The sequence below is a fragment of the Pundamilia nyererei genome, unplaced genomic scaffold (genome assembly GCF_000239375.1).
Source record: "Pundamilia nyererei isolate P.nyererei 1_Seehausen unplaced genomic scaffold, PunNye1.0 scaffold00072, whole genome shotgun sequence".
NCBI lineage: Eukaryota > Metazoa > Chordata > Actinopteri > Cichliformes > Cichlidae > Pundamilia > Pundamilia nyererei.
The window spans coordinates 2,753,782-2,779,217 of record NW_005187473.1 but is presented as its reverse complement, the minus strand read 5'-3'; the positions used below and the strand labels follow the sequence as shown (position 1 = coordinate 2,779,217).

The 25,436-nt window shown below is 39.7% G+C and overlaps 2 protein-coding genes across 20 annotated transcripts in view; one reads left to right on the top strand and one right to left on the bottom strand.

Annotated features, from left to right (window-relative positions):
- The window catches only part of dock7 (dedicator of cytokinesis 7), a 45,776-nt gene that overhangs the window by 8,692 nt on the left and 11,648 nt on the right, over positions 1–25,436 (top strand). For 5 of the 18 annotated variants that reach the window (XM_013911806.1, XM_013911804.1, XM_013911803.1 and 2 more), the window contains exons 9-35: positions 115–264; positions 640–720; positions 981–1,143; positions 1,583–1,725; positions 1,833–1,926; positions 2,049–2,211; positions 10,907–11,024; positions 11,202–11,272; positions 13,369–13,507; positions 13,805–13,906; positions 14,165–14,251; positions 14,998–15,229; positions 15,317–15,481; positions 15,672–15,692; positions 16,971–17,140; positions 18,268–18,360; positions 19,935–20,024; positions 21,292–21,387; positions 21,535–21,675; positions 21,935–22,048; positions 22,330–22,497; positions 22,603–22,742; positions 22,885–23,054; positions 23,304–23,482; positions 23,586–23,768; positions 24,245–24,404; positions 24,678–24,774. In XM_013911806.1, the coding sequence (XP_013767260.1) occupies positions 115–264; positions 640–720; positions 981–1,143; positions 1,583–1,725; positions 1,833–1,926; positions 2,049–2,211; positions 10,907–11,024; positions 11,202–11,272; positions 13,369–13,507; positions 13,805–13,906; positions 14,165–14,251; positions 14,998–15,229; positions 15,317–15,481; positions 15,672–15,692; positions 16,971–17,140; positions 18,268–18,360; positions 19,935–20,024; positions 21,292–21,387; positions 21,535–21,675; positions 21,935–22,048; positions 22,330–22,497; positions 22,603–22,742; positions 22,885–23,054; positions 23,304–23,482; positions 23,586–23,768; positions 24,245–24,404; positions 24,678–24,774 (3,530 nt within the window). The remainder of the gene's footprint in view (positions 1–114; positions 265–639; positions 721–980; positions 1,144–1,582; positions 1,726–1,832; positions 1,927–2,048; positions 2,212–10,906; positions 11,025–11,201; positions 11,273–13,368; positions 13,508–13,804; positions 13,907–14,164; positions 14,252–14,997; positions 15,230–15,316; positions 15,482–15,671; positions 15,693–16,970; positions 17,141–18,267; positions 18,361–19,934; positions 20,025–21,291; positions 21,388–21,534; positions 21,676–21,934; positions 22,049–22,329; positions 22,498–22,602; positions 22,743–22,884; positions 23,055–23,303; positions 23,483–23,585; positions 23,769–24,244; positions 24,405–24,677; positions 24,775–25,436) is intronic. The other 13 variants (XM_005737002.1, XM_005737001.1, XM_005736999.1 and 10 more) reach the window with 7 other exon arrangements.
- Positions 2,931–7,369, bottom strand: angptl3 (angiopoietin-like 3). 2 transcript variants are annotated; one of them, XM_005736994.1, is made up of 7 exons: positions 6,742–7,369; positions 6,415–6,525; positions 6,153–6,264; positions 5,932–6,045; positions 5,600–5,695; positions 4,668–4,940; positions 2,931–4,510 (listed from the first exon to the last, which is right to left on the bottom strand). In XM_005736994.1, exons 1-7 carry the CDS (start codon positions 7,267–7,269, stop codon positions 4,326–4,328), a joined length of 1,419 nt encoding a protein of 472 aa, XP_005737051.1. In that variant the 5' UTR covers positions 7,270–7,369; the 3' UTR covers positions 2,931–4,325. The 2 variants fall into 2 exon arrangements, with proteins under 2 accessions (XP_005737051.1, XP_005737052.1); XM_005736995.1 differs by having other exon boundaries at positions 5,600–5,692.

The following is a 25,436-nucleotide window of genomic DNA, read 5'->3' as shown; positions in this document are numbered from 1 at the left end:
TCAGAAATTACAATTAAATAGTAATAGTTGTGATGGCGTAGTGCTATGATTACATTTAACAGGTGTTTTGGTCAAATAATAATGATCCGTGTGTCTGTTTCATGTGTCCTTCAGATATCAGAAAACTTTTTCTTTGACCTAAACTCTGAGCAGACAAAAGCGATGCTGCGTCCTCACATTCAGACAGCAGCCATCTCCACGCTGGCTCGCTCTGCCATATTCTCCATCACCTACCCCTCCCAGGATGTCTTCCTAGTCATCAAGGTGAAACAGTCATGCTAGAATTTCATCTCTCTTGTCAACTTTTGTTTTGTAATACGTAAAAGAGTACTAATAGCTAATTCAGGTTTCCCTGAATGTTAGATATCCATGATTATGCAATGCCATCAGTATAAGGGTACTTAAGGCTTCATGTTTCTCTTACAGAAATGTCTTTGAATAAATTACAAGTAAAACCTTGACTTATTGTCCCTCTTTGATAGCACCACTGCAGTTTTTCATTGCAGTGTTTGACTTAGTATGAAAGATAAAGCTTAATTGAAGAAACCTGCTGTCCTTTCACAATTTGACACCCATCTTCTGACCTGTTTCACTGCACGTGAGTGTAGTTACTGAAGGCTGTGTTTGCTTTGTCAACAGCTGGAAAAAGTACTGCAGCAGGGTGATATTGGAGAGTGCGCAGAGCCCTATATGGTCTTCAAAGAGTCAGACGCTGCCAAGGTACAATGAGAGTGAATTAGATGATGAATACCACGAAAGCTCAGTCTCAGATGTATTTCAGTTATATGTGATGTCATAATAAATGTTTTTATTCATTACTGTTTCTGCAACTGCAAGTACTCATTTAAAAGTACATTCCTTTTCATGGTCATCTCCTAATTTTGTTGCAGTGAATAAAAAAAAAAGAAAAAAAGAATTCTGATTCATTGTTAATGTACCACAAACCCTGTATTTACGTTAACATTTCTATTTTTTTATAGAACAAGGAGAAGCTGGAGAAGCTTCGAGGCCAGTCAGAGCAGTTCTGCCAACGTCTGGGGCGCTACCGAATGCCCTTTGCGTGGACCGCCATCCATCTAATGAACATTGTTAACAGTGCCGGCAGCCTGGAGAGAGATACAGAGCTAGAGATGAGCCTCTCAGGTCTAACCATCTTCTTTTAATGCAAGCCTTCTAACTGTAATTGTAGACGTTGACCATGTATCTCAGAATGATATCAAAAGTTCCAGTGAGTAGGAAAAAAAACATGGCAGTGTTTTTTATGCCCACTTTCCATGTCACACATGGTCTAGTTGAAGAGACCATAACAGACATGGCAGTCATGCATTAGGTGCATGGACATTTCAGTAAATTGGCGTGCTTTAGAAACAAACAGGGCAACATCATATTGATCCCTGCTGTGTTATTTTTACTGTGACCCTTGGTGTTTGACTACCCTTTGACCTTAGAGGTTATCTTTGATGCTGACTGGTGGCGACAGCCTTCTGTTGCTATGGCAGATTAGAACAATGTCTGCATGTTCAGAGTGGAAAATAAATGTGGGCTTTAAAATGTTGAGTTTGTTTTTGTTGTATCTTTTTAGAGAGGAAAGGCTCATGGTCTGAACGGAGGAACTCGAGCATTATGGGAAGGCGTTCTCTGGAGAGAACCACAAGTGGAGATGAATCATGTAGCCTGACAGGTTTTAGACCTGCAACACTTACCATCACCAACTTCTTTAAACAGGTCCATGTGAATGTGCTTGCTCACACGATAGTAGATTATTAGTATTAGATTACTTTTCCTTCCCTTTGTCATTTTCTCATGTTTTTTTATTCTACATGTTATTTTAGGAGGGAGACAGACTTAGTGATGAAGATTTGTATAAGTTCTTAGCTGATATGAGAAGACCGTCTTCAGTGCTGAGGAGACTCAGACCTATCACAGGTACTTAAAAGTGGAATTTATGCTTTCCTTTGATTGTCCTGATTTGAAATCTAAAAATGATTCTTTGCTCTTTCTTTAACACTCCTTTCCCCTTCCTCTGACTACTCACACACTCACCACAGCCCAGTTGAAGCTGGACATTTCTCCAGCTCCGGAGAACCCCCACTACTGCTTGACCCCTGACCTCCTGCAGGTTAAGCCTTACCCAGACAGCAGGGTGCGTCCCACCAGGGAGATCCTTGAGTTTCCTGCCAGGGACGTCTATGTGCCGAACACCATATACAGGTACAGAAAAAAACATCTGAAGTGAATGAATAATGTCTTAATGGTTGTTTATTTGTCGGTTTGACATCGAGATTACACAAAAAATGAATTTCAAACCAGTTTGTACTTAACTCAACATCTAAATACTACTTCACTCTTTAGCTCACTGGTTAAAAAATGTATTTTATTGATGGATGTGTTTATTGAGACCTGCAGTGTCTACAAGGCTGTGAGTCAACTCGCAGTCAAAAAGTGTGTTTTTATTTTAATATCTTTTCTGATTGTCCTCAATCTTGGCCTCTGACATTTGCCCTTTATTAAGTAATAATTTTAAAGACCAAAACTAACGCTGAAATTAATCAAAAATGAAGTAAAACTTAACATTTAGTCTATCCTAACCCATTGTATTTTTGTATTACTGTGAGAACTATGCTCATTTCTACATTTGAATGTGATGTAGGCAGGTTTGATGTATGGATGGGTGTGTGAATGTGAGGGTATTCAACATTTGTTTGTATTGTACTATAAAAAAATTTCAATAAAAATATATGGGAAAAAAAAACCTTAACATTTTCAAACAATAAAAACTGAAGTGAAACAAGAAATTCCAATCTGGAAACTAATTGAAGCAAAAGTGAATTAAAAACAAAAAAGGGTTATTTAAGGGTTAAAATAAATTAATAATAATTATTAATAAAAATTAATAATAATTAGAAAATATGAAACAGCATTGACAGGATTTATATTACTGTGCAGTATAAACTATGTAAGGAGTATTTTAAAAATTACACCTGCCATTTTTTCTGTTGTGTTCCATCCAGAACATTTTATGTTAGCATACAATGTTGTACTGCTGAAAACTTCAAGGGATTACATGAAGTATGAATTTACTATTGTTACATGAGTCTATATCAGTAAAGATTTTCAGTTTGTCCTTTTTTTTTCTTTGAGCAGTATATTTTGATAGACCAATATTAGGTGATTACATCCAGACGTTACCAGACAGGTGCTGACAGGGCCTGACTGTCTGCAGATGCAATTGGCCTGTGACTGATAGTTAGCCGAACTGAGTTAAGTGGAGTGGTTTTATTCCTTAGATCTCATTTTCATTAGTGTGTCAACCTTTCAACATGTCCTCTTTACTTATTTAACTCCATTTGGTTCAAGACAAAATTAAACAAAGAAATAGTACCATAGTTTTGTTTTGTTTTTATACAGGTAGATTTATTTTTGGCCTCATAAATATGATTTTAGCACACTAAGCTGCTTCTCACAGTGATGTGTTAGTATGAAAACCTTTACAGTACAGTTGGTTATTTTGTAATAATGAGCAAAAGTCAATATGACTCAATAATGTAGGAAACACACAGAAATTATAATTTTCTAGCGGTACCTGCATAAATCATATCATATCATAGTTTAAATACAGAATAAAAAAAAATATAAAAGAATAAGAAAAAGAAAAATCAGTGCGCTGTCTAAAGCTTTCTAGTTTGTAGTGGACTTTTTTCAGAAGCAGGAGATGATCTTTTTACCTTGACTTGCATAACTTGCATGCTTTATGTAGTAATCTGTTGGTATTTGTCCCTTTAGCCACTTTGAACATGTAGTTCTTCCAAACATACTTTAAAATACCTTGTTTTGTTGTTGTCATAAATGTATCCAAGTTCACCTTAATGGTTGTTAAGCAGTGTGGGTTTCAAAATTGTAGTCTATTCTCAGAAACCTCATTTGCTGTTATATCACTGCAATGTATTGCTTTGCAATCAATTCTGAATTAGGTTGCTGATGTGGATCAATATGTCTGTTTTGCAAGCGATGACAAATGTTGCATAATGACAGTTCTACTTACTGTCCTTGTCTGATCAGACACAGTAGGTTAACAACCTGTGTGCCACGGTGCAACAGGTCGGCATTTGCTGACGTCTGACATTTTTTTGTTCTGCTATCTGGTGGTGAGCACTAACCAATGGCCGAATAATGTTAGGGAGGAATCTGCTCAATGATGTGGGTGAATTAAGACTGGACATATGGAAGGCCTGTGTTATGTCACTTCCCCCTCCTGTTGAACTTTTTGGATGTCCGTGTATTGGGAAAAAAAGCCAATAGTATTATATAGTGTGTGGACAGGGGGCTCAGTTGGAGATATCAGCAGTTGAAGCTTGTCGAATGGAGATTTTGGTCATCTTGAGTGAGTAGGAAGAGCCTGTGGTTGGCCTCCAGTGAATGCCCTTCCTCCTCATCAAGCGCCCCTTTGGTCTCAGCCACACATGCCTTGCATTAAGGTTGGTTTCACCGCAAGCATTGAGCCACCAGCCACCTGCCAGGGAGTCAAGATAGGAAATTATATCAGCATATATCAGTCTTAGCTATGTGATTTTGTCTTGTTTAGAAAAAAATGTCTTCATCAGAGATAATTATTTATTTTATTACTATGGTGGAGAAACATTCCAAGATACTGTGACTTGGGATTGTACCTGTGGAGCTGCGTGCACAGTTGGAGTTTTGGTTGCTGTCTGTGTTTCTGTCTTTTGTGGCAAATCTCATGCCGGTGCAGTTGGCCATGGTATCAGGCAGGTCACCTGAGAAATGGCTGACACGTAGACTATAGTCCTTGGAGGGACCTTCCAGTGAGAAGCGGTATTCAGCCCAGTGTTTTTCCTCCTTCCAGTCCTCCAAATCAACGCGAAGGATGTAAACACCTTCCTGTGTAATGCTGTGAATCTTTTTTAGGCCCAGCCAGAAGTCCTCTGTGTGACAAATCAAATTTATTTTGTTTATTTGTAGGAAAAACAAATCTCAGAAACTCTGAAGTCTCAGTTCATCTTATAATGGTTTGAAAATTGTAATTAACTTCCAGCAGACTTTGGGTCAACCAGGTATTAAAAGCATGCTGTTAGTAGCATGTGGGTTGTAATCATTAGGCAGGTAGCTGTGAAAGAAGGTTGAAACTCATCTTTTGCAGATGAAGAGCCTTTTTGTTGTAAATTGGTTATGAGTGCTTGTATGAGCATACCAAGTGCTGTAGGGAAGGCTGCCAAACTGGCTGTATGCTCGGATAATACAGGAAGTTGTTCAGGGCTGATATCTGACAATTATTGTTTCCTGTGACCAAGGCTATAGGGAGCACTTACAAATGCTCCTGCAACCAAGACACTGCTGACACAATAGATTTTCTACTTTAATAGAAAATATTTAGGAACTGTTCTGATCAGTTGATTATGGCTTTTTCTTTATATTGTGCCAACCCCTATTGTTTTCTGCTACTTTCAGTATATTTTTTTTTCCTGAATATGCCATGACATTTGTGAAAAATGAATGTTTATTACGAGTAAAGACTGTCATTTTTTCTGTTAATTCTAAAAATAGAATATTTTATTTAAAAATTTAAACCATAAAGTGTACTCACTTTCCAGATCTCCAAAACCTTTTTCGTACTTTTCCCATGTCTGATCAAAATCCACCGAACCATCAACCCTGCGCTGGATGACTGTTGAACCCCCTTCTGTAAAAGAACAAAGAAATATTTCAGGGAATGTAAAAGTTTTGTCATAAATAATGTGAGTAGGTTATCAACTTTTTTTCTTTTTTCTTTTCTTTTCTTTTCTTTTTTTTTTTGCTCTTTCCTCAGTCATTGTAGAAATCATAAATGCCAGTGTGTTATCTAAAAAATGTCAGTGCTTGTGAATGCAGAAATGGTATTTGGACGTCTTTGATGAGAACTCAAGATTGCTTACCCACCTGAACTCATTTCACAGAAAACGTTGAACGACTCTGATTGGTTTGGTTTGATAACGTAGACACCACTATTTGTTTCTCCTTTGTTAAACACGTCAGTGCAGTCCATGGGAAAATCTGGGGGAAAAAAAACAGTGTAGAAAAGCCAAATTAATTCCTTAACTCTACTTTTATTTAAGTAAGTTTGGCATTTAGAAAGATATTTGAGTATATTAAGTAATTACCACTTGTTTCCAGGCCAGTTGAGTTTCCTTTCAGATATTCAAACATATCAAGAGTTTCGTAGTCAGAGTCCATTAGTTTATCAGCTGTATCTTGAAAACTCTCATAGCTGAGCTGCAGGAGATGCAAGTGAGTCACTCATTTTAAATAGTTTTATATATAGTTTAAACAGAATGTGCATTGGTAATGTAACAAATTAGATTCTCAGTGATTTCAGATATTTTCCCTTGAAAGGCAAAATATAATGATTTCTACTACAAGTACCTTTTCCTCCAGGTTTTTAATCTTTATTTTCTGGTAGTCCAGCTGATCATGTTGCTCCTTCACAGCTTTCAGAAGATTGCCAATTGTTTTATCTTGAGCTTCAATCACTTCCTAAAAAATATAATACTTTGAGTCTCATGTGTTGATGTGAAAGTTTTTCAGGAAAAATGTAAAACAAATATTATCCTCAGTTAACTCAGTTTGTAAAATGCAGTTAAATCTGTTTAGTGGACAAACGCTGCACAAACACAGCTTATCTGCTCCTTATTCAGCGAGCATATCTTGACTGACTTGTGTTGTAAAGTTTTAGCTGCTGAAGCATCTTACCTTGAGAGATGTGATTTCACTAAGCTGATCGGCAGGGACCATGCTCTGCGACAAGCCCTTCAGTCTTTCTTCAAGGTTCCCCACCTTGCTCTGCAGTTGTGTGCGCTCCTGCAGAATGTTGTTGATCTTCGAGTTGATTTCCAGTGACAAATTCTTGATCTCCTCATTGTTGGCCTTCAAATAGCTAGTGGTCTTCTTGAGCTCTTCCTCTTCCTCTTTAATCTCCGATGTGACGACTGAGAGCTGGTAAAAAGAGCGGTCAAAAATATTGAGCTTTTGGAAGATGTCGTTGATCTGTGCCTTGGTCTTGTGGACGAACTCTCGTAAACTCTGGCCTAACTGGAGGAGGCCGTTTGCTAGTAGGCGAACATCGTCCAGCATGGCAAAGCGAGACCTGGGTTCGGGTTGGATCGGTGCTATGGTGGAAGCCTGGGAAGGCAGGGTCGGGTGTTCTTGTCTCCCCGAGGCTTCCAGGGGGGCAGCTACGGTTGAACTGGTTAGCACCAGCAACAGGAAAAATACCTTCATGATGATTTTTCTATTCCAGTCCTAGAACCCTGCTTTAGCTTTACTCGTGTTCTCCTCTACACTCTTCTCTCTGCTGCCTCTGCTGCTAAGCTAGACTTGTTTGCTGCTAAAGCAATACGAGAATGTCGAGCTGCCTCGTGTTATATACTGCCCTCTCAGTAAAGGCGGGGGGATTAGCTGATCATTAATCCCTACTATGTTTTTAGCCATGTACCCCACCTCCTCCCAAATCCCCCTTGACCCCTCCTTCTTCTGAACAAACAAATCACAGCAGTGTGCGAACGACATGTGTCTACCCCCCCCCCCCACACACACACACACATACACGCACCCACACACTCGCATACACACACACTAACCATTTAACCCCAATCCCCTCTCCATACCACACCCTACCCTGCTCTCCAGCACTTTAGCTGATCAGCAGAAAGCCAACAATGACCACTGCTGTTTTGATGGATCGTCAGCCTGATCAATCTCAAACCTTATAACCCTGCACTCACTGGGCTCTGATTGATAATGCTGTGTGTAATTAATGCTCCTGGGTTTGATTTAGCATCCTGCTGAATCAGCCTCACACCAGACACACACACACACTCTCTCTCTCTCGCTCTCTTGCTCTTCTTTCTCTTTTTGTCTGGAGATGGGATTGAGTCTGTCATCTGTGCCAGGTTTGAGCTCCTGGGTATGAATGATTTCAGAGAGTTTGGATATTATGCACTCATCATCACAGTTTTATTGCTCACTCATTTTGTCCCTTCAGATATGTCATGGCCTGTTTTTGTGTGTGGGATATACTGAGTTTTCTGATTAGCTTGCAGCTTTTAACGAATCATCCCTGTGCACTAGGATCACTCGTAAAAAACAAAAACAAAAAACAAAAAACAGTTTTATAGGCTTGCAGTGGAAGTAAAATATGCTGACCTTCAACTGTGGTGGATGGTGGAACTAATCAGTAAAAATGTTTTGGTGTAATATTTAACTGGAATATAAATGTTGTAATTTTGTCATAGTAACACATTGCTGCATTTAAAAAAATAAAGCAAATAGTTAAACGCTTGAAATTGTCCATAAAAACAAGTTTTTAGTTTTGTTTCTTTATTTTCTTAATTAGCGTTAGCTTAAACTGTTAAATTTACAGTTACTATGCATTAAAATACCACACAGTCATTATAATGAGCTTGCTAGTAATTTGTGGTTTTAAGGATTTAGTAGCTCAGGTTGGAGTGATTCCTGGTCTTTTATATGAAAAGGGGAGGAAACAAACTTGGTAAGGAAAAGAAGGACTGAGTAAAATGGGCCAGAAATTTACTTTATTGGCATAAAGTTCCTAACAATATTTAGCTCTCTAGACTCCATTCCAGTACAGTGATTATTGTTTTGACTAACTTGAAGATACTTGAGAGTTAACATGTAACCTCTCATGCTGGAGTTCATCATTTAACTGCAGACGGCACATCCTCGAATTTTTGTGTTGATAGTCAGCAGACTTATACCCAGACAGGCATCCATAAAGTTGTTTCACTTCTTTCTCGTACTGCATCTATTTGATAACTTGTTGGAATGTCCAAAGACGCCTATTACTGTGACTCAGGCAGATCTCAAACATGCTAGCTTAATGTTTTGATGTCAGAGACATCTGATTTCAAATTCTCACTCAAGGGATGTAGAAACATATTTTCATGTCCTTGAATATCTCACTATATGTTGGCTGGTGGGTAGGACACCACTCTTCTGTACTGGTTAATTAGCAGGTTGGGGTATTTGTGACTAAGTGGAAATTGTCTCCATGTAATGCATTTAAAGAAATGCACTTTTTAATGTTAAAACATAGATTTTTGTTAGCTTAAAAATAAATTTAAAATGGGTCTAAAAAAGTAACTCTGAATTCTTACCTTAACAAGTCTAGAACAATTATTTCACTGCATTATTGTACTACATTATCAGTCTTGAAGAATATATGAAAAATCCTTCAGAACATTGTGTGACAAAGGTAATGTTTTGGACTTGTGGAGTGTAATCTACCTCTACCAGGTCACATAGATCAAGAAGCACTTGAGAATCCTACTAAATTAATAATTCAGTTTTTAATACTCTATAATTACTCGTACTGGGAAATTTTTCCAACAACATCTAATCTGTTTATTAGAAAGCTAATGTTTTATTTAGAGCTGATAAACGGTGCCAGTTTTCCCTTATGGAGCCCCTCATCTCAAAATAGTAACTGTGCCTAAGTGCCATCTACATTGTAAAGTTTGCTTTCACATGTGTACTTATTAACTGAAGTTGAATCGGATGAGGTGAAGTGACCAATCAGGAATGCTTCCATTTGTGCTTTTATGGATATTTCAGCTCTGCCACAGTAATGTCATCTTGGGGTCTATTTCAGTTCAGCAGCCTGCTTCAGAACAGCCATGACAATTACTAGGACATGCTAGATGGATGTTAACAGAGGAAAAGATGGATTAGATTTTTAATCATTAGACAAAGATTCCCACGATTCCTTGTCACTTGTGGTTCCAGCTGCGGTCTCTGTGGGGTTATCCCCCACAGAATCGACTACGTCATTGCGGTTTGTCAGCTGATCCCAGGTTGCTTTACACTTCCTATTCTTCCTATTCTTCCTCCTCCTTCCCAACAGTTCAGTAACGAGTATACCACACACATTTTGGCAACAATGAATGGGATTGTGAAGTAAAACAAGAGATTGACCAGGTGCCTTTTATCTCATGTATATGAATTAATTGCAAAAAACATCCAGTGTAAACCAAAGTAGTCTGGCTTATAGGGAGACTTACTTCACATGGAAGCAATTGTTGTGAAGTGGCAGTTGATAAAATTGGAAAAATAGCATCTCAAATTCGGAAAATTTTCCCCAGGGCCCTCAGCCGTTTATTCTCCACACATTATTCTGGTTTCCTTCTTTGCACGAAATTACGGACGATAATGCCACGCTCTCAGTACCCATCTTAAAATATTAGAAATCATTGCAGATAGTTAATATCCTTTTGTAGTGATTTATACAGTTCCCATTCCCCTCTTATCTAACCCATTCTGAAAAGTAAAGTCTATTTGCAATGGTTACCTTTCATGGTTACTGACAGGCCAAGCCTCCCTTAAGTACCAGTCAGAATAGGTTTAGCTGCTGGGGGAGCCTTGCCCCTTTTAATTGATCAGTTCGTGGAAACTGATGTAACAGTGTTAGGTAAGTAGGTCAAGCACTTTCAGAGACACTTGGTTATTAGAGTTAAAGGTCATTAATCCTCTTTACGTAGTCAAATGATATGGCCCTCCTTTTGGATTATTTTTCAAATCTGTATTTGAAAATGTGCTACGCAGTATTATAAAATTTGCTGAGGTGTATTAAAGTTACCACTTTATAATAGTTTACCTTGTGATGATGAGTAACACTGCTGCTTCCTAGATGTATTTTAAGGCCTGGAAAATGTAAACAATATGAATCTGTATGTTAAACGTCTCAGTTGCAAAAAGATTTTGATATAAAAGTAAATTGCTCTAAGGTTTGTGTTATGCTTCTTTACTGTGTTATTCCTGTCTTTTAATTCCAGTGTGGTTGAATCTCTGATGTGCATTTTTTTCCTCTTTGTGTCTGTGCTCTTGAACATATATTTTTCAGAAATCTGCTATATGTGAACCCTCAGAGTCTGAACTTTGCCAACCGCCAAGGCTCCGCCCGCAACATCACTGTGAAAGTGCAATTTATGAACGGAGAAGATCCAAGCAATGCAATGCCGGTACACAATGATTTTCCAAAACATGAAGATTGTTGTTTTTGAATCTTAGTCAAGCTATGAATGTAATATCTGTCAGACCTTTTAGTGTCTTGGCAACTTTTATTATGCAGTTGGTAATAATTAAAAGATACATTTTTCATTATCTGATTTATTGTAAAACTGTTGTTTATTCCTCAGGTAATATTTGGGAAGTCAAGTTGTGCTGATTTCTACAAAGAGGCCTACACTGCAGTGGTGTACCACAACAGGTGTGTTTTGGTTAGGGATGGGTATCGTTTAGGTTTAGGTTTAGGACTCTCCTCTTCGGGGTTTCTGGGGGATATTGCTAACTCCGGGTCCGATAACAGGCAACCCACGCACAGTAGATGCGCTCGGTGTGAGGTCTCGCAGCAAGCTATCATACGGCACATTTCTGGGCTTTAAAAAAAAAAACGCTATGCGTCGCCAGGTGTTTCATCGGATTTCAGGTGTTGCCTCCTTTGACAGTATCACAGTATCAACTTAAAGCACTTGTTGCAGGCTGCTGAGTTTGCACATTTTGCTGTGAAGTATAGCCAGACTTTTGACCGCTTCGCCTTGGTCATTTTTAATCTGTAGCTCTGCTCTAAAAGAACGCACGTACCTGGACCCGCCTACTATCCTCGGAAACGTAAAATGATTGGCTAGAAGTGTATCACAGCTCAGGAAAAAAAAGCACCGAAATGTGCGCTGCTTTTCGGTCTGGTTACTACCGTTTATGTCAGAACCGGTGCCGACACCGGTACCCATCCCTAGTTTTGGTTGAAATAAGCTACATAGTGTGCTGTTTCAAACGCATTGTCAAAAATCAACTCTACTCAGAAAAATCAGGAAAAAGGATGTTAACCTTGATCTGTATCAAAATGAGAGAAAAACATATCCTAAAAGACAAAACACAAGCAGATCAGGTAAAACATCCTCATTGTTTAGAGGACAAAAATCAAGCGTTTGGGAGAAAAAACCTCCCACTGCAAACCAAGGAATATATAGAATAGCATTTATTATTTACCAAAGTTGTAAAGAGCCTTCTTGCTGTGAGGTGACGGTGCTGATCACTGCACCAGCATGCCAGCTTACAAAGGCCAGAAATCTGTGCTTGTCCTACATTCAGTGCTATTTTTTTTTAGAACTGGGTTAAGTTCATTTTTAGATGGTTTCAAGTGGTGTTCATTTTAATAACTAGTGTAAATTGTTGACAGTGCCTTTGTTGTTATTTATATCTGAGTGACAGTGGCACTTTGACTAGGAATTTGCTTCAAAAGAAGAAATGTCAATACAGTTTGCATTTCGCTTAGAACTAGCAAAAAATATTTTACCATGTATATCTCTAAAAATAAGAAATGCCATAAGAAAGAACTGCTTTCTCCATCTTGAATTTGCTGTTGGTTTTAATGGAGGTTGCCCTGCCAATAACCTACAATCATTTCCAATAAAAGTTTCTCCTAATGCTGTTTTTGCTCCAGGATTTTTCCTGTTCTGGTCCAGAACCAAACTGTTTCTTCCCATGAGAAATCAGTTGCCTTCTATGACCCTTTTAAGCAGTTTGGGTTGTTTCCATCCTTGAAGCTATCTTAGTAGATCTGTTGATGGGCTTACTATAGCTGTGGTTGTTTGTTTCTGAATGTTTCCTCCTAAGGGACTTGTAAGAATTCAGCTGAAGTGAATAATAATGTGTTTATATAATTTCTTTGTTTTTAGATCACTTGACCTGCTTTACTTGAGACAAATATTCCCAAGTTAAAAATTGAGGGTGGAAATGGAATATGTTTAGGTCAATTGATATAAATATTTGTAATTGTGGGGGTGAAAATGGAGCACATAAGCCTGTTAAGCCAGTTTATAAAACAACAGGCCTAATGTATTCAATATTCTTTGCAATTAACTCTCTAAAAGCCTTCTGGGAAAGCATTGAGAAAAGCCTTTGCATATTTTCTGACTGATGTGTGCTCCCTTCAGTAACATATACTGATCACCAGTATTGAAGAGGTCTTAACCAGTGAGCAGGCAGTTGGTAGAACAGCGCACTTGCACATTTGATACAGCTAAGAAACTCTTCTACTGTTCTCTGTGCCTAAGTTGTGCTTGTACAGTGTGTTCAGACAGTGGAAGATCTATAGTTATAGTGGCTGTAGCCGGAACCATCAGCCAAGTGAAGCAACATCGAGATAGCGGCCTGAACTGTATGATATGCTTACACAGTTTAATCGATTGAGTGCAAGCCACTCAAAAGAGATTAGTTCTCAATTATCTGACTCTAAATGATCAGCTTGTGATACTCATGAAATTCTTTTTGTTTGTTTTTTTGTTTTTTTACTAATTGATGTAGATCTCCGGACTTTCATGACGAGATTAAGATCAAACTGCCCGCCTCTCTGTCAGACCACCACCACATTCTTTTCACCTTTTACCATGTCAGCTGCCAGCAGAAGCAGAACACACCACTGGAGACCCCTGTGGGATACACGGTAAAATCATGTGATAATGCACGTGTGTATAATTTCAAATTTGTGCTCTGTTCTTTCATAGCTGTGAATTTAGACACACCCACTTCAAACCCCATTTGCAAAAAGACACAAATGAAAGAAATTTAACTGAAAATAGCACAAGTACAACATATGGAAGGGTGAAAAAAAGATTCATTTATTTAGCGAGATGTTTACACAGCCTACAAATCTTTTTCAAAACAGTCACTCACATTCTCCTAGTGAATTTAGAAGATGCATGTGTATTGTTTATCATTTATCTCTCTTTTTTGTGTGCAGTGGATTCCCATGTTGCAGAACGGGCGTCTGCGAACGGGACACTTCTGTCTGCCCGTGTCTCTGGAAAAACCACCACAGTCCTACTCTGTTCTCTCCCCAGATGTAAGATGCATTTTTTAAGCTTATATTGAATGAAACGAGCATAATGCAGAGAGATGAGCTAAAGGAGAACTTCTAATGTTTCTATATTAAATATAACTAGTGTTCTATATATGGGATTCCCAGGATGCACTTCAGAAATCATTAGTATATAATACTGCATTATCACAAGCAAATCAGATAACCTGGCCCTTCCTTTCATTGTTTCTCTCTGTTATGTAAGGGCCACTCGGATTTACTCTCCCGTTATTGTACCTTCAGGTCCCTCTCCCGGGCATGAAGTGGGTAGACAACCACCGAGGAGTATTCAATGTAGAAGTGGTCGCTGTTTCAACCATCCACACACAGGTAATAGTACTAAGCACAACGGCTTCACAGTAGCTACAGTAGTTTTGTGCATTTTTCAGATTCATTAGTTAAATTATGTCCTAGAATGTAAAACCTTAGAATAGCAACATAACCTGTTATTTTGAAACAAAGATGGACAGATTTATTATTGTAATGTGACTCAAGATATTTCACTTAACGTTAATAGAAAAACATTATTTTCACACCTAAACTGTAATTCTTTCCCAGCACCAGTTTATTAGGTAGTGACTCTTACCTTGCCAGTAATTTACTGAGGCCTACTCCATCTCTGATTTGACTGTGGTGTTGGGAGGGGCTTGACCATGGCTTCTAGGAACCCAGCTGGGACTAATGTGCTCATAAATCACTGTTCTTGGCACAGATTAGACTTGTTGGATTCTCCTGTGTACTTGTAGCAATGTTCGGCTTGCGCTTTTTACTCGGGGAGCCAACTTGCTGGTTTAGCAAAGAATACAGAGGAATAGATCCAAGCTTACTTTTGTTGACTTTCTTCCCCTTTAGCTTTTTCATCCTTGTACGCAATTGTGTTTTCTAATTCTTGCCCTCTTCTTCTCTTGGTATTTTTTTTCTATCCATTAATCTTTTTCACATTTCTTTCTTCCTTTATCTCCTTTTCTCTGTTTGCCACTTCCACATTATGGTACTGACATTTGTTTTTGCCAAAAAACTTTCTCTCTCTTATTAACCTCATCTCTACCCCCATTCCTCCAACTCTCCATCATTAGGACCAGTACCTGGATAAGTTCTTTGCGTTGGTGCATGCCCTGGATGAGCACATGTTCCCAGTAAGGATAGGAGACATGCGAATCATGGAGAACAACCTGGAAACTGAGCTCAAGTCCAGCATTGCAGCACTAAACTCATCCCAACTTGAACCAATAGTTCGATTCCTTCACCTTCTACTTGACAAGTTGGTGTTGCTGGTAGTGCGCCCGCCCGTCATTGCTGGACAGATAGGTATGATAAAGGCCCGCAACAGATAAAAACGAAAGGCTACACTTGTAATTATGTTAACTAGCAGAAAGCTCTTCTTTTTGTCTTTAGTGAATCTTGGGCAAGCATGTTTCGAGGTGATGGCCTCCATAGTGAACCGGCTTCATAAGTACCTGGACACCAACCAGGACATGCATGGCCGCAACAGCCTGCTGTCTTCATACATCCACTATGTCTTCCGCTTGCCCAGCACCGACCCCAACTCACCCTCGCCAGGTACAGTGACTACAGTGTCCTCCCATTTTTCTTTATCCTGAATCTTCTTCTATTTTCTCCTTTTAAGTTAACCCCTTTCAACCCTTAACTCATCAAATCTTCCTGCCATAATTTTCTTTATCTATTTCTTTTCATCTTTTACTATTTTTTTCCTCCCACATCCATTTTGTCTTCTACCTGCTCAACACAGACACCAACTCATCCTTAACAGGTAGATATGGCCAGCGTCTGTACATCACAACAGATTTAGCCTTTGGATAAAAGTTACAGTTGTTTTTTGGTGTATTGACTAGGGATGGGTATCGTTTAGGTTTTATCCGATACCAGTACCAAACCGGTACTTTTGAAACGGTGCCGGTGCTTAAACGGTGCTCGAACCAGTGCTTAAAGAATGGAGAACACAAAATTGGTCCAAAAACCTCTCATGTTCAGCTGTTTTTTTTGTAAAAAGATAACAATGTTAGCCTTTTCTGCAGTTATGGGGCATATATGGTATCACTCTTGGCTGGAAGCAGTGCTTAATCAATGAAAAAAAACACAAACTTTGTCCAAAAACCTCTCATGTTTAACTGTTTTCCACTTTTTCTTTGATCATTTTAGCCTTTTTGGCCAGGGTGAAGGGAGTATCTGCCATCAAACAAGAAGACAGCCTCATGTAACTACGACAATGTTTGCTAGTTCACCTTACATGCATTAATGTAATAACGTGGTTAGCCTACTCAACGTAAATTACACACGAACAACATTAAGCTACTCACGCAGAGAAGAACAGCTGCTGCTGCATCATCATCCGTCATCATTTCTGCTACACTGGCAGGGCTAGGGGCCAGGACTCTATCCTTCGGGTTTTTGGGGGATGTTGCTCCGGGTCCGATAACAGGCACCACACCCGCAGTAGATGTGCTCGGTGTGAGGTCTCGCAGCAAGCTATCAAATACGGCGCATTTCTCGGCTTTAACAAAATGCTATACGTCGCCAGGTGTTTCCTCAGATTCGAGAAGTTACCTCCTTTGCACAGTATCAGCTTAAAGCACTTGTTGCAGGCTGCTGAGTTTGCATCTTTTGCTGTGAAGTACAGCCAGACTTGGACCGCTTCGCCTTGGGCATTTTTAACCTGTAGCTCTGCTCTAAAAGAACGTACGTACCTGGGCCCGCCTACTACGCTTGCAAAGGTAAAATGATTGGCTGGAATCCAAAGTGTATGACATTTCAGGAAAAAATAAAGCACCGAAATGTGCGCTGCTTTTCGGTCTGGTTACTACCGTTTATGTCATGGCACCGGATACCGGTACCCATCCCTAGTATTGGCTTGTATTTGGTATATACAGGTTTTTGGGGTTTTTTGCAGTGGCTTTTGTTGTTAAGCCATCCACTGCCAGAAGTGTTAATAAACTACTCTGAAATGATGGGTTAATTACTGGATAGTTAGGTGCAGTGGCTCATCGAAGTCCTATTTTCCTCATTTTCTTTCTGTTGTGTGTCACCAAAGGCCCAGGAGGGTTGGGAGGTTCGGTTCACTATGCCACCATGGCTCGCTCAGCTGTTCGACCAGCCAGCCTTAACCTCAACCGCTCCCGTAGTCTTAGCAACAGTAACCCCGACATCTCCGGTACGCCCACCTCTCCTGACGATGAGGTCCGCTCCATCATTGGCAGCAAGGTAAGGTCTTCAAGTCATACACGACCCTTTCTCTGAGTGGTCATTCAGTTTTCTGTTAAATCTTTAACGAAGCACTAAAATTCTTACATGTGGTCCAAATGTGGCCTGAACGCACGCTCATATTTTTGGGAGCACTTTGCTCTAAATTTGGCTCATACATACTCCATGTGGATGTCAGATACTGTAGTTAATTATTTAACACTGTTGTAATGTAGGAGCTCTTGCTCTGTGATGTATTTTTAGACAGACTCGTGTAAGGTATTTGTACTGAATATGTGTATCTTAAACCACACAAGGTAGAGGCCTCCCTCTGCACAGTGACCCACAGTTTTATCAACATGTAAACTGCATGAGCGTTGTGCAAACACAAGCTTGAACATCTTATCTCTCCAACCGTTGTACGAGCAACCTGTCACACACATATACTCACTCACTCACATGCTATGCACAAATAATGCTTATTATGCATTGTGAAAAATGTACGTTGTATTTAGTTTAAAGTCAAATCAGTCAAGATTAAATATTGTTTCAATAGCCATGTCTTTTCTGAGGACTCTAACAGTAGTATAGTCTCTTCAGTCTTTTTTTGATTTCTTTGTTCCTTTTTATTTCATTTTATTCTTTTAATTGAGGTCATGTATTTTGTCTCATATAATTTGGGAGTTCCCACTTCAAACTTTTTTTTCATATAACCCCCTCAAAAAACCCAACAAATACGTGAACAGTGACTGAATGATGTAATGTGCCTTTCTAATGGTCTTGCTATATTTGTAACCATGACATGATGGATGCAGCCCCTTTTTTTGATGAGTTTCCTTTTGCTGCTAATACTTAACTAAACCATTCTTCTCTTGTCTCTTAGGGAGGGGTAGTTGTTGTTGGGGTGGGGGTTTAACGCAGAGAAGGAAAGGGAGAGAGAGAACCTTTGTGCTTTGCTCCTATGTGGTGATGATTTTTAATTTACTGACAGCTAACCGTTTTGAGGCCCTTGGCATCGTCCAGCTGTCCTGACCTCTGAACCTCTTTAACTTGTCATTATTCCTTCCCTCCTCCTTCTCCCCCCCGTGCTGCTCGCTTGTTCCCTTGCTTCCTGCCTGCCTTGTGTCCTTTGACCCTGGCCCCCCTAGGGCTTAGACCGATCCAACTCGTGGGTGAACACCATGGGCTCTAAGAGTGCCCCCTGGGGATCCAGCCCTGGGTCCGCTCCAGAAACCATGCAGGTGGTTTTATGAATGCCCCGTCCTCCACTTTGCCTCACGACAAAAACAACCTACACTTAAGGGATACTGAGATATTTGGAGTTTTGGCTTAGTTGTGTGCTTTGCTGGAATCATTAATAGCGAGGCATATCGGGTATATCAGTGCTTATCCATTCTAAGGTTTTTCATTTTTGTGTCTTTTTATTTTGTCATGCTCACACCTTTCATTAATATTTTCAGCCTATCCTTCAAGCTCTTTGCAGTGGTTTTAAGTGACCTGGCTGTGATGCGGACCACATTTTGCTTTTTTAAAAATTCAAAGTACACATATTTCTAAACCACACACAAAGTGGCTAGTATCAAAGACTCTAAAGACAAAGACATAAAAGACCAAAACTTCAGAATATTACAGTATTCTGTTATACCTCAAGTCACAACCCTCCCATTAATCCCATACGTGGGAGTCACAGCCGCCTCCATGACCCTCCAGCCATGTTAGTCTTAGGTGTCAGCCCTCTTTGCGAATCACATCTAACACATCTCTTTTTTTCTCTGTATCTGCATTAAAAGTAGCCAAAATTAAGATGTATCCAAATATAGGCCAGAGCAATCCATGGTAGCAGTTTCTCAGATATTGTTGACCTCTCTTCTGGGTTTACTGTGATCAGTCATTGCTAGCCTAAATCCAACACAATCTTTCAGAGAATAATTGGGTTGGTAGAGAAAACGAGAGTTGTGTTAGAATTCCATCAGCAGACTAGTCGTTCTTTTTTTATGCTTTTTTTTTTTTTTTATCCCCCCCCCCTTAAAAAAAAATAAATCCCTCTTTCCCTCTATGGATTTCCTCTGCTCTCAGCTAGTTAACCTGCATGACCCTCTCCTAACACCCCTCATTTCAACCACAGTTCATTTATTTCTGGAGCATGGTATATCTGTGAGTGTGACTGTGCATCTACGTGTGTGGTCTTTGTCTGCCTCAATTTCCATCTTAATGTGATCTTAAGTCCTCTGTCATTTTAATTTGTCATAACATATTAATTTATACAAATATAAAAATAAATGGGCATATTGTAGCCATAGAATCACACCTAGCTTACCACAGTAAATGTGCATAGACTGGCAGAGCACATTCATAATAAGCATTTAGCATAGGATGTTGTCCAGCTACCTGCAATAAAACCATCTCTGAGGTCTTGTATTTACCTGGAGGGATGCAGAATGGCTCATTATTAAGCAATGGCTACAGTGTTGCACAAAAGCATTATTAATGTTGAGACTACATTTGATTGCACTTTTGTGTAGCCATTTTGCATCTCTACCATAAGATGCTCAAACTATTGATGTATCGGCTGTTTTAGATTATGGGTACAATGCTTTTCAAGTGCTGTGGCCCTGTCCTGTGTCTGTTGTTTTGTGTCTTCATGTATGAAAATGTCCAACAGATCACAAAAGTGTACGTGTGTGTGTGTGTGTGAGGGGGCTGTGTTACTCAGCACGCACGTTTTGCCTGTGTGCTGAGGAAGAAGGTGCAACCCCACTCTCTCGTTGCTCCTCCACTAACCTTGCTGTCACCGTTCCATTCATCCCACTCATAGGCCATGGAGCGCTGTGGCAATCGCATGTCTTCGCACACTGAGAGCGCCAGTTTCTTGCAAACTTTAACAGGACGGTTGCCCACAAAAAAGGTAGAGCCACTTGCACTGGGGGAGGAGCCGACCCCCAGCCACCTCTTGTCCTCCTCCTCCTCACCTGTCTTGTCTGTGGATGTGTGCCTCTGGATTGATTGATGTCGTATTTGGTTGTTGTGGAGTCTTGTTGAATGCTGTATGTCACCGATCTGCCTCTTGTTCTCAATATGAGGATATTTTGATGTGATGTGAATGTTGGTTGTAATCTGGCTAACACTGACTATTGGAAAGTCTTTTTTTATTGTCCACCGCTCAGTCAGGGAGTGCAAATTGTATCTGGTTTTCATTTTAAAAAATCTGATACTGTTTGACTTTCAGTCAGGTGCTATGTTACCATAGGACATACTTACCAGTAAACATACAGACAGGTGGGTGGGTATGTTTAGTGTCTATCGGGACAAAGTTCATAATTTTCACTTAGGTTGAAAAAATTCAATTTATAATAGAATTTTTAAGCAGGTCTAGTTTACTTGGTGTTTTATACCAAGCTGTGTGTCTGCTATAACAACCTTAAACTCTTTAATAAAATAATTCTTTCCAGTAGGCAGTACAATACAGGTTTAAAATGATGTATTTAAGACTTACCAGTCTGATGAAAAGTCAGTATGTTAGCCAGACTTGTGGTGGATTTTAGTGTTGCATAAAATACACACAACTCGAAAAATGTTATTTTTGCATAATAAGACGACCAAATGTAAAAAAAAATTAATTAATTAATTAATTAAAAAAATGTTGTTCTTTGTAAAACTAGAATTATTTTTCTGTCTTTAAAAGAGAGAAATGTATTTTAGTCATATACATTAGGTTGCACTACAAAATACTGCAGTTTCCATGGTGAAAGGAGTGCATCATTTGTTAAAAGCAAAAATGTTGCACACGTCTATAACATTTTTTTTTTTTTATTAATATCTAACTGTCTGCAATGAAGTTCATTTTCAGCTTTGGAGGAGCAGAAGCTTTACTGGGCTGTCTTGTTCTTTCATATAGAGAATCTAGTACGCGTTCTTATTTGTTCTATATTCCTGGTCACAACAGTTGATACCTGCTAGCAGGTTATGTCTGTAGCCAATCTAAAACTTCTTTTATGTCATAACCCATGAAAATAAATACATTTTGAGATCTATCTGACCAGGCGAACTAAGTATAGATTATGCTTGGTTACTTTTTCTGGTGCCTCACATTATCTCTGTCTGGCTGTACTGCTTTCCCTTTCCCTCTCTGTCCATCCCTCTTTCTTTGTCTCCGTTTTGATTTTCTGACTCAGCTCTTCCATGAAGAGTTGGCTCTCCAGTGGGTGGTGAGCAGTGGAAGTGTACGTGAGGGTGCTCTGCAACAGGCCTGGTTTTTCTTTGAACTCATGGTAAGAAAACAAAATCTGGATAAAGTGTAACACATGTGGGTCTGTCTGACATTGTTCTTTTTGTGTAAAAATAAAAAATAATATTAATAATGATAATAAAACTTGCCAACAGCTTATGTTTTAACCCAATGAACACCTTTACCTCAGGTGAAGAGTATTACCCACCACCTTTACTTCACTGACCGCTTAGAATCACCCAGGAAGAACCGTTTCCCAGAACGCTTCATGGACGACATCACAGCTCTGGTCAGCACCATCGCTGGTGACATTGTGTCTCGCTTCCAAAAGGTAAATAATGACCCAGTTCTGTGTCTTGAGGTGTTTGTAAGAGGCTTGTCAGTTTGGATTGGAACAGGAATTTGCAGGATTGTTATATATGGGAAAGTTGGAAAAAGGAATCTTATGAGTTGTTAAAACTGTAAAAGAAGTTGTATGTTCATATATTTTTGTCATTTCTGGACATTATTTTGTGGCATATTAAGTTTTGGGGTGTAATTTCCAAGGCATGCCCGTGACATGTATAAAGCATGTTTTCTCATCCGTTCAGGATCTGGAGCTGGTGGAGAGGCTGAACATGAGCCTGGCCTTCTTTCTCAATGACTTGCTGTCAGTTATGGACCGAGGTTTTGTCTTCAGCCTGATTAGGGCATACTGGAAGCAGGTAAATGAGTTTGTTTTTCTCGGTCTTTTGGTTTTTAATTTTTAAATTGCCATGGCTGTCAGGATCAGTATGACTGGAAAAAAGCCAGGTGAGTGCCGAAATTTCTGATTAGGCCTTCATTAAACTATTTAAAGCATGGATCTCCTTTTTGTGCATTTCAGCTTTATTTACAGCACTATAACAGCCTAATATGTGATGACATTTCAACACTTTCTTTTACTGCACATGCTCCATTTTTGTTTGTAATATGTAAATGAGTATTTTCTGTTACCTTTTTCTAGGTGTCCACAAAGCTTTATGCTTTACAGAACCCAACCCTGGAGTCTTTGCGGCTTGATTTCTTAAGGATTGTTTGCAGTCATGAACACTACGTCACCCTCAACCTGCCCTGCAGCCTGCTCACACCACCTGCCTCTCCTTCTCCCTCTGTGTCCTCAGCAACATCGCAGGTCAATTTTTACTCTTAAAAGGCTGACACTCTGAAAATTTCAGCGTACAGATGTTAGATTTATGTACAGTCCAACACTATTAATAGTGTCTCTTATCTCTCACAGAGCTCTGGCTTCTCCACACACGTCCAGGACCAAAAGATAGCCAACATGTTTGAGCTGTCTGTCCCCTTCAGAGAACAGCATTATCTGGCTGGACTGGTACTGTCTGAACTGTCAGTAATACTGGACCCAGACAATGAGGGGTGAGAAGATGTTTTAATTAAGAAAGATTCTAAATGTGAATGTGTTTTATTGTCTGAATCGTCCCGTGATTGAGCTGAAACATTCCATTTCGTTTCCTTTTAAATTTGTTTTGCTTCTTCTCTTTCGTATTGTGTGCTGTAGGATGTTCGGTCTGCATAAGAAAGTAGTGAGCGTCGTTCACAACCTCCTTTCCAGCCACGACTCTGATCCTCGCTATGCCGACCCTGAAGTCAAGGCCCGTGTTGCTATGCTTTACCTGCCTCTCATCAGCATTGTCATGGAGGCACTGCCTCAACTCCACGATTTTACAGGTACAGGTGACATTTTTAGTATGAAGCAGCTTAAGAGTTAGCAATGTACGAATCTTTTGATTACTTTTTTGATTTTTTTTTTTAAACCTTTACATTAGTTTAAATATTTTCTCAGGTCTTCTTTCAATTTTGTCAAGATAATTTCCTTGTCAAAACACAAATGTATTATCTTCCTCAGTTTTTATCTTTGTCTGCTGTCTCATGTCTGATTATTTGGCAACTTATGTTCTTTCCTTTTTGTTTTATTAGAGTCACATAATCAGTGGGGTCGACCGGGCGGCCCTCAGGGGGCAGCTGTTGGCACCAGCGGAGAAGAGACAGAGGGAGAAGGTAACAGCATGATCAGTCAGACTGTCGCCATGGCAATAGCAGGCACCTCAACCGCATCTCCGATGTCCCGACCGAGCAGCTTCTTGCTCAACTCGCAGGTAATTTCCTGCAAGACACAGTGACTGTATCAATTTATCTGCAGTTAATGGAAATATCTCAGTGCCGTGTGCTGCTTCCTCCTTTTGTGTTCTCGCATTCCAGGCGAGTCGTCAGCACGGGAGCTTCTCGGCCGAGTCCAGTCGGAGCCTGCTGATCTGTCTGCTGTGGGTGCTAAAGAATGCTGATGAGCTAGTGTTACAGAAATGGTTCACAGACCTGTCAGTGTCCCAGCTCAACCGCCTTCTGGATCTCCTCTACCTCTGCGTCTCCTGCTTTGAATACAAGGTAACATCAACAATCACTGCCTAACAGTTTGAGCTAATTAAGCATTAATTACCCACCTGAGAGCGCACTGCATACTGGGGGAATCTACATTGTGGGTTACGTCCACCTCTTCTGTTTATTTTCTATATTAAAATTGGGGGCGCTCATGCGCCTGGATAATATTTCTGATTGAAACTTGGTGAAACTACAAAACTAAACTTTTGCATGTGCTCTAGTACTAACTTAACTAAAAATATTTTCACATTTACCATCTAACTTTACATTTCTTTTCAAAAGGTTCTATAATTATCTATTTCCTTCTGTGTGTTTCAAGCTCTTTATGCTATGCTGTGTGTTGGTTGTTTGCTGTGCTGTGCTTGCATATTTGCTTTTCATGCTACTAACCCGCTTTGCTTGCTTGGTGCTTCGCTGCAAGTAACTTCCCTGCTGTGTGTGTTCTCTGTCCGTCCATTCACCCTCTACCTCATGGATACAAGGCCCATGTTGTGTTCACCATGCAGGGGAAGAAGGCGTTTGAACGCATGAACAGCCTAACCTTTAAGAAATCCAAAGATATGAAGGCCAAGCTGGAGGAAGCCATACTGGGCAGCATTGGGGCCAGACAGGAAATGGTGCGACGCAGCCGGGGGCAGCTAGGTGAGATTTAAACTTCAGGCACACTCACACAGTTGCAGGTAGGAAGAAATAAATGCTGAGAAGCAAAATTTAAGGATTACACCAACACAATAATCAGTGTATTCTGCTTTTTTCCTGGACACAGGTGCATGCATACATACGTCTATTTAGCTGTGCCTTTTGAAAGTACTGTAAATATAGCTACAGCCAGTTTGTCACGTTTTTTGTGTGCAGGGAGCCTCTTTCATCACTGTTTAAAAAAGAAATGGTAAATAATGTTTCCCCATCGTCTAGAGCGGAGTCCATCTGGCAGTGCTTTTGGCAGCCAGGAAAACCTTCGATGGAGAAAAGACATGACCCACTGGAGACAAAACAGCGAAAAGATGGACAAGTATGGTCTTTTGAACTGTTGAAGGGCATTTTTCTGATTACTGTTTCATGCACAAAAAAACACAACAGTTTTTTAATAATCTAAAGAGCTTGCAAAGAAAAGCGACTGGACTTCTTTAAGTTTCTTAAAGACATTCACCTCTCAGAAGTTTCTTCAGTTCTAAGACCAAATGGTGGAGAGTCCGAGGTATTTAAGCCCTAGTGGGAGTCTCCATAGTCTCCACTGCCTCGGTTGTAGGTATGCAATTGAAGAGTGAGACCACATCAAAGGACACAAGAGGTCCAGTCGCTTTTCTTTCCAAGCTTCTTAGATTACCATGACCTGGATGACTGAGGAACTACACATACATGTTTTTTAATGGCATTGTGGAACTTTATTCTCTTAGGGGCACAATGCACGAGTCAGGTCTGTTTCCAATTGCATTTTAAATTTACACAAAATAGGCAAAAGTTGAACTAAAAAGCTGGTCCCATTTCTCAGTAATGCTGCAAATAAAGCACTTAAGAGAAAGACACTCTAACAAGGTAAAGGACTTAAAGTTCAAAATGAACCTCAGATAGTGGAAAACCATGAGATGGAAATGGTTTTTCTTTCATGTATGAAAAGAATCTCAAAGATTTCTCATCAGTCCAGATTTAAAGTTTGGCTTCATGGTCATATTC

What these genes read in the sequence shown, in the direction of transcription:
- angptl3 (XM_005736994.1), bottom strand. Translation starts at nt 7,269, where the DNA reads ATGAAGGTATTTTTCCTGTTGCTGGTGCTAACCAGTTCAACCGTAGCT. An exon ending in AGGTTTTGGAGATCTGGAAA is followed by an intron (nt 4,941 to 5,599) that starts GTGAGTACACTT and finishes TTTGTCACACAG; the next exon opens with AGGACTTCTGGCTGGGCCTA. An exon ending in CTGTGCACGCAGCTCCACAG is followed by an intron (nt 4,511 to 4,667) that starts GTACAATCCCAA and finishes ACTCCCTGGCAG; the next exon opens with GTGGCTGGTGGCTCAATGCT.